The sequence below is a fragment of the Microtus ochrogaster genome, unplaced genomic scaffold (assembly GCF_000317375.1).
Source record: "Microtus ochrogaster isolate Prairie Vole_2 unplaced genomic scaffold, MicOch1.0 UNK43, whole genome shotgun sequence".
NCBI lineage: Eukaryota > Metazoa > Chordata > Mammalia > Rodentia > Cricetidae > Microtus > Microtus ochrogaster.
Window position 1 is genome coordinate 565,392 of NW_004949141.1, and position 8,454 is coordinate 573,845.

Here is an 8,454-nt window from a genome sequence, read left to right on the forward strand (position 1 = left end):
TTTCAGTCACACTTGATTGGAGATAATTGATTTTTCCTTTTTGAAGTTACATATTATGAATAAATTCACGGCTAATGTTATGACTATTTGTCTTCTTCTGTTTCTTGGTGCTGAGATTTTGTCTGATTTGAATGTGTGGTGGTATTTTGTGCTTGATTTCATACTTTCTGTGACTTCACATATGGCTCTCAGTCCTGTTGTGTCTGGAAGATGCTGTTTCCTTGGAGTTGTCCCTCATATCTGGCTCTTAAGCACTCTAGGCACACCTCCTCTCCTGCATATTCCCTGAGCCTGGAGGATAGAAATTTGACAAAGACAACCCAGTTAGATATCTTCAACCATGTATCAGCTAAAGCAAACTCGAGCAAATCCATATGGTCCTGACATTCCTCTTGCTTCTCCACAATATACTGTGTGACTTCTTTTATCATGATTTAATTTTTGCCTTCATTTTAGAGCTCTTCCCTTTTTATAACTTCCATGCCCCTAAAGCTCTGCCAGTTAAATATAGTATTTTGATACTAGATAATTAGTAGGCAGCTTTCCATGAGTGTCTTGAAAACCATCACACAAGTCATTTTTCATCAATACATTGTAATTCTTACTAAAGAACAAACACAGACCCACTGTGTTTTTTCCCCAATTTTTTTCTTTTTTTTATTTGTTTTATTTTTTGTTTCTTTGAGACAAGGTTTCTCTGTAGCTTTGGAGCCTGTCCTGGAACTAGCTCTTGTAGACCAGGCTGGGCTCGAGCTCACAGAGATCCTCCTGCCTCTGTCTTCCGAGTGCTAGGATTAAGGCGTGCGCGGTGGTGGCGCCCGGCCCAATTTTTTCTTTATAATTCTGTTTTGTATGGTCATATATTTTTCATTTTTATTTATAATGCATCAAGAAAGTTATACAGTATAATATTTATTATTCTAAATACTAATATACAATGTGCTTCTATGGATCAATCTGCTGAGGAACAAAGTACAGAGAATAAGCCTGGCAACTTGAGAATTTTGAGAAAGCACTCATGGTGTAAATTTCTCTGTCCTCAGCATATGTAGGAAAAGCCCTTAAAGGAAATATTTATAAATTAATGTCTACAGAGTTGGTTCTCAAATCCTAACGTTTTTAGGCCTCAATACAGTTTCTTACTTTGTGGTGACTTCCAGCCATAAAATTATTCATTGCTATTTCATAACTGTAAATTTCCTACTGTAATTTATCATAATGCAATATTTAATCAACAGAATATCCGGTATGTGACCTCTGTTTAATGGGAATTATAACCCATGAGTAAGAACACTGGTCTACATAGTGTTCCTACTGGGGAGAAGAAGACAAAAGAAAAGATGTAAAATTCAGCCTCAGAGGAGGTAACACCTTCTGACCTTGAACAGAAACTGCTTAGTAGTTAAAACCATGAGAAAGTATGGTGTTCACAGACATGACAGACATAACCCTGCTCAGTGGGAGTCCATAAGTTTCTGCTGAGAATACAAACATCTATCTCTTTGTGAATGCTCATGATTTAATAAGCCAAGCAACTGGGGCTACTGTGATCTTTTGGACAACCTCAGGAAGAAAGTGACACCTAGATTTTTGATGGCATAAACAACTAAGAAGGAATTTTCTTGACCAAGACAAATTTGCATATTTGCATGACATGCCCTCTCAGTTCTCTGAGAAAATAAAAGAGACCCACACCATGTCTATCTCAGCAGAGCTCAGTGGTGTCTTGACCATGGCTTTGATTCCACTCCTCTTCTTCCTCCTTCATTGTACAGGTCAGGAGAGTCATCTGCACCCTGATGTCAGTTCAGGGAAACCAACTGACAACAAGGTATATTCTCCCCTCTTTTCTCTCCCAAGGAAGTAATGCGTTTCTCTATTCCCAGGGTCCTTCTCTCAACCTGTGCTGACTCAGTCACCCTCAGCCTCGGCCTCCTTGGGAGCTTCAGTCAAACTAACCTGCACCTTGAATAGCGAGTACAGCACCTACAAAATTCAATGGTACCAACAACAGCCAGAGAAGGATCCTAAGTATCTGATGTGGCTTAATAGTAATGGAAACCATAGCAAGGGAGATGGGATCCCTGATCGCTTCTCTGGTTCCAGCTCTGGGGCTCATCGTTACTTAAGCATCTCCAACATTCAGCCTGAAGACGAAGCTATCTATTTCTGTGGTGCAGATTATAGCACTAGAGGACAATACGGGTGAGCACAGTGAACCAGATAAATGAGGAAGCAAAACAGGAACTATTTCCTCTCTTGCTATCTAGGCTACTTTTTTTCTAGTACTTTGTGTTTCTTCACTATTCCCCTAGAGCTCACCTCCTTATCAAGGGATTAACTGTACACTGCATTGGTTACTTTTCTATTACTTATATAAAACCATACAACAAGGGAAACTCATAGAAGAAAGAGTTCGTAGGGAAATTATGGTTTTTTCGGGATAAGAAAGTCACAGAGAGGGAACAAGATCGGAAGTTCAAGGTTCACATCTCAATCATCAAACAGGGGGAGGGGTGTGGTACAGGGCTTTGAAAGTTCAAAGTTCACCCAAAGTAGTTTAGTTGTCCACAATCCTTCACTTCCTAAACTTACCCAAATAGCACCACTAGTTTGGGACCAAGTAGTCAAATCCCAGAACCTATGGGGGGAATTCTCACTCAAACCACCCCTTTCACCATGCAGCTGAGCTCCATGCTGGCTTATCTCAAATAGCATGCTTTCTTTCCCATCTTACTTTTCCTCCTATGGGCAGTTGACAAGATTTACAGTTTGCCTACTCTAAGTTCTTTGTACTGTTTTGTTTTAATGTCTGATGAAATTGTCTTCAAGCTTCAAAAATCACCTAGGAGGTAGAAGGAGATTAAAGGAGAAGGGAAGAAGGAGAGGGAAGGACAAGTGGTAAGTGGGGAAGGAGAGAGAGACAGAGTGTCAAAGACAGGGGAGGGAAAGGGAAAGAAGAAGAAATATAATGAGACAGAGAAAAGGGAAGTAGAGACAGAGAGAAAATCCTCAACATAAAATATTTGGTTGTATCTGATGTCATTCAAAGAGTTTTCTAGGTAATCACCAACAACTGGAGCTATGGAATATAGAACACAGAGGGGGGAGAGAATATACCAGAACAAAGATGGCAATCTATTTGTACCACAATAGTTTATATCCATTAAGTATTAGGCAAGAGGCATTAGCTCATCATGACACACACCCTTGAGAATGATTAGGAGCAGTCTGTGTTCTTTCCTATGCCAGAAATTTTATTGCTAGCATAATATCTTCTGTCCTGTCTTACTCAACATATCACTTTCAGTTATTTTTTTTTCTTAACTCAACCTCAAACCTACCTAAAGCCAATGATCAGGTAAAAAAAAAATTCTAGAAATGACTCTGGAATTTCTATCAGATTTTGAAAATTCAGTTATTCTTCTCTTCTCTCTAAATACTCGTGAGATTCTCAGGCTATTGGGATAAAAATACAAATATATCTTTTTGGAATGACTATTTTTGGATGACCATGCTTACCAAATCTCTTTTCTTACTACATGTAGAAATCAAGACCAAATCAGATCTGTAATGTGTAGGACTGACACACGGGAAGAGAGGTGTATGTTCATAAGCCACAGCTCTCTCATAAAATGGGCTGGCAAAAGAATGAAAGGCCTGGAAGAGGATCAGGGTGAGCTGAAGGGCCTCATAAAGCTGAAAACTGGGATTTCATCACAACTTTCTTCCTGATTCTCCCCATTTACCATACAAGTCACTGCATTGCTAGTGTGAAGCTCTCCTCATTCTGAAATCATCCCTTAATCCTTAATGCTCCCAATTAAAATGTAGGCTTTAAAGAAGCAAAGATTCCCCTAGTGTCTTTCATATGAGCTACTGGGAAGTTCATGGAGTAAGACTCAGTAAATGTTCACATTATTTTTCATAGAAGACTTTTGTTCAAAAAGGATTGAGATCATTGACTTGTTTATATAAATAACATTTCCCCATACAGCAGAGGCACCAAAAATGAATAAATGATCTGATAAATACTGATCCCTGGATCCAGAAAGGAAATGGCCTTGGACAGAATCTGTCCTTCCTGGAGAGAATCAGGATAGAGAGCCACCAATTCCTCAAACTCTCCATCTTTGCAAGGACCAAGTAAACTGTTTTTGGACAGACAAGGTCTGCTGTGTTACTTAAAGTAACTGATATTATAAATCAGAATGTGGAAAATAACATAAGGCAAGTTAAACTTTGCATTGCTGTTATCAAGAGAAAAGAGGAATTGATACAATAGCATAGATCAGAAGTAGTTAATAGATCCTCTTATTTCAAAGACATATATTGTTATTATGTATTGCATATCCAACATACAAAGATTGCTTTTATTTTCTTTGTCTCTAGAATTTTATCATTTATTATTTCATTTATTTATTTATGTATGTATTGAGCAATCATCTCAGAATGTGGACCAGACTGTCATCATACACAAACTGACCTAATGTTAGTGTACTGGGATTAGAGGCATGAGCTATTCTACATGGTATTTCTATTTTAGATATACAATTTAATTTTTCATATTTTTTTGTTGAGGTTATAATGTCAACATATCCCCTTCTCTTTCCTTCCTCAAAACCCTCCCAGATACCCTTACTTGTTCTCTGTCTAATTCATTGACTGTTTTTGTACTAAATGCCATTATACTGAAATCATATGTGCATGTATATATATGAATGCGAATATATATGTATATAAATATATAGATATAAATAAATGTGTGTATGTATGTACACATATATGCACACACACATATATATTTCTAAAGATAGCATGATCAGTCTTAAGAAAGTTAATTATATGACTGTTTTCATGGCTGAGCATTTGTTATCAAATAACCAATTGATTAACTCTTCCCTGTGAAGCACTGTTTCTTTTCCTTTCAGTATTGCTTAGGTGTCTGCTGTTGTATTGAGGTTGAGGTGTCCTAGACTCTCCGCATTCACTGTGGCAGGTCTATTCCTGTCATCCTTGTTCACTTCTCATTTAGAGAGTAATGTGGTGAGACTTTTGAGTGTAATTTCTGACATTCACAGAAAATCCAATCTTATAGAAAACTCTCTGATTTTATATATATACACACATACATACATATATATACATACAAGCACACACGCTATATAGTGCACACACACACATATATGTGTGTGTGTGTGTGTGTGTGTGTGTGTGTGTGTGTTTCATGTTTCTTAAGGTAGGCATTTGTTTGTGAGTGCCAGAGCTCTGGACCTCGAATTATAGGAGATTTTTGATTGACACCTGGATGCTGGGAACTCTAGGGACTTAGGAGGTAACTGCTTAGGATTACCTGGTTTCCAGGGGATAATGTGGTGGTATCAAGCAAAGTTGGGTCCACTGGAATGGGATCATGGAGTTTCTCTCAAAATATGAACAGAGAAGGGACCTTAAGCAGGAAAGATAAGGTAGATACCTGACTACTGGAGTTTCTGGACCAGTAGGTTGTGGTTGAGGAGAAATGACCTCCTGTTAAAGGAATTAAAAATGGCTTAGGCCTATAGGAAAGCATGGGGTTGAAGAGAAGTTGAATAGGGCAATGAGGAAAAGAAAATGCGAACATATCCTGAGTTTTACATAGAGCTTGGTGAACTGTTGTTTGATAAGTTCATTGGCCCTCTCAATCTTTCCCAAAGATTGTTGGCAACAGGGGATATTTTCCAGGAAAATATTTAGTTTCCAGGAAAAGTTGAGGGCTTCAGAAAAAAAACTCAATGACTTTGGATGTGAAGTCTGTGCTGTTGTACTTTTAGATGAACTGTTTCTCATGTAGGTATCACAGCATTAGAATGCATAGGTATGTTTACAATTATGCTTCCAGAGACAGCATATTAAGATTAAGGCATAATCAGATTTTCTCCATCTAAATAGTCTTCAGATTTCCAGAACTACATATAAAATGTTCCCTTTTCTGCAAATGGTAATTTTATAGAAACACTACCAAGTAAAATGTATATGTTACAAAGTAACATCCATATACAACACCAAAGGGGTTGAGAAAGGGTCCTGATGTGTGGAAACTGTTTGGTAACCATAAGAATACCCTGTGTGATGTTTTGCAAGATTAATAATAATATTGTAAAAACCTTCCAGCCTGCAGCAGGTATGACACGACTGCAGCCTCTGTCTTTAAATCCCCCACCCTCCTTTGTCTTTCCTAGGCTGGAGCCTATACTAGAGGACTCACTGTACCCTTAATTTATTTAATAAACGTTGGTGATTTGTAACTTTCCTACATGAACTACTTAAGAAAGAAAATAAGAGTATGGCTAAGTAGAAGATATCCAAAGTAATTGACTTACCAATTAAAATAGTTCTAAGCTTTATAAAAATATGCTTCAGAATGAAGGGAAGATTTGTCACTATGTTGTTACAGTATATATACACAATACAATAGATTCATTGATATAGCACAGTTTATGTGTTCAAACTACTTCTAAGTAATATTATTTTTGGAGAGTTGCATAATTTTAAAGCATTTTGGGTGGTTGGAGGAGAAAGTTCAGTGGTTAAGAGCACAGACAGGTCTTACAGTAGATTCAAATTCATCCCTTGGACTTACGTAAAGTGGTTTATCACTGGCTTTAATTTCAGCACTGGTGAATCCAACAACACTGGCCTCTGTGTGTGTCTATCTTTGTGTGTTTGTGTGTGTATGTTGTCTGTCTGTCTGTCTGTCTGTGAATTTGCACATGCACACATAATTTAAAATAAATATGAATCAAAAAGATGAAAAGTCTGAAACTTATTGTTTTCAGGCATCTATAATTGGGTAATGGAGGCTTATTACTGAAAATATTTAGGAGAAAGTATTTATAGTTCATCAGGAGACATTGCATACATCTCAGAAAATAACAAGTCCATAAGTTAAGCATTAATTTGAATTTATTTCCTGGGCCAAATTCATACCCAGATTAGAAATTAAAGCACAGCATGTGTTTCTTCAGAGCTGCTTCACCCTCCCTGGGAGTAGAATTGTGCCCTGGGCTGAAGAGATATAATTTAGTGGTGATGGTGACAGCAAAAGACTCATACTGCAGCAAATCAGTATTTCCCCAATACCCAGACAACTCCAGAGACCAGCAGCATCTGTGTTCTGGGATCTCTGGAGAGTTAAAGCAGGACCTAGATGCCTGTCTCATCCCTCCATCTTTCCTCCATCTCTGTCAAGTGGCATGGAGATTACAAAGGTCTGCCTTTGAAATGACTCCTCTCATTCTTTTTGCATCATTTCTAAATCTAACAGCTATTTCTTTCAGGGTCTTCTCCACAAGCTATACTGATGCTGAGGAATGAGGGTCTTTAGCAGTTATTGATTGTCTCTTTCCACACTGGTTCCAGAAGTAGCCTGACCAAGCCTCTAGACTCTGATTACCCTAACAATTAACAGGCAATAACACTCTTCTGTCACTTTTTATTTTAAATATAATCTTGTTCTGGGGCTTTAGGGTTACAAGACGGAAGACAGTGCTGAAGACTACTGCATGCTGCACTATAGTGGTGCTCATCACAGTGAGATACAAATGAAGAAGCAAGAAAAAAATGTGCATAATGGGATTCTATGACCAGGCACTGTTGCCTTCCTAATGTAATGTCTCTACTACAGAAAGGTTAAGGGAAGCAAATTCTCTTCATTTGTGTCCTAATTAAAATAAAAAAGTGAAGGGCACTGGGACAGGGTGCTGAAGGCAACAGGGTGGGCAGGAATTGCTTTGCTTCAATAGCCTGCCTGCAGCAAGGTAGGCCTTTTGTCAGCGAGGTTCCTGGCCAGCAAGGGAACCTGATCCTGTTCCGGGGGACCCTTCAGAGTGGTGAGTGTGTTCTTGACCTGCGGCAGGAGCCCAGAAATAGAGCAAGGACATTCCCTGATCCCTTCACTTCCTGATCATTCAGCAGGGGCTGATCCCCTCTGCTGGGGACTCTCTCTCCCTAACCCATCCCAGTTTGCACCCAGGAACCTCCTCCCTTCCATGGGGCCACGGGATCTGCCAGCTCAGCCTGTTTGGGCACTGAGACTGGGTGCTGAGGGCAACAGGGTGGGTGGGAATTGCTTTGCTTCAATAGCCTGCCTGCAGCAAGGTAGGCCTTCTGTCAGCGATGTCCCTGGCCAGCAAGGGAACCTGATCCTGTTCCATAAGATCTATTGGATAGCATTTGAAGGAAGACATGGGCAGGTGCCAAGGCAAGAATTCCTCCACCAATCTGAAAAACAACATGAAAACACCAGAACCCAATGATCTTACAACAGAAGGTTTTAAACACCCTAATCCAGAAGAAGGGGGAAATATGACATTATGAACACGATAGAGTCCCTTAAACAGCATGTAAAAAAAACGCCCTTATAGAAATGGATAAGAATATAACAAAATGTTTGAAGAAATGAATAAATACGTA

At 38.9% G+C, this 8,454-nt stretch overlaps 1 protein-coding gene and 1 gene segment (V, D, J or C); both read left to right on the plus strand.

The window, feature by feature from the left end:
• The window catches only part of LOC101978883 (immunoglobulin lambda-1 light chain-like), a 76,062-nt gene that overhangs the window by 13,907 nt on the left and 53,701 nt on the right, over positions 1–8,454 (plus strand). The gene's annotated exons all lie outside the window — the stretch shown is intronic.
• Positions 1,733–2,209, plus strand: LOC113458533. The segment is given in 2 exon segments: positions 1,733–1,775; positions 1,887–2,209. Coding segments are annotated over 2 exon segments (366 nt in total).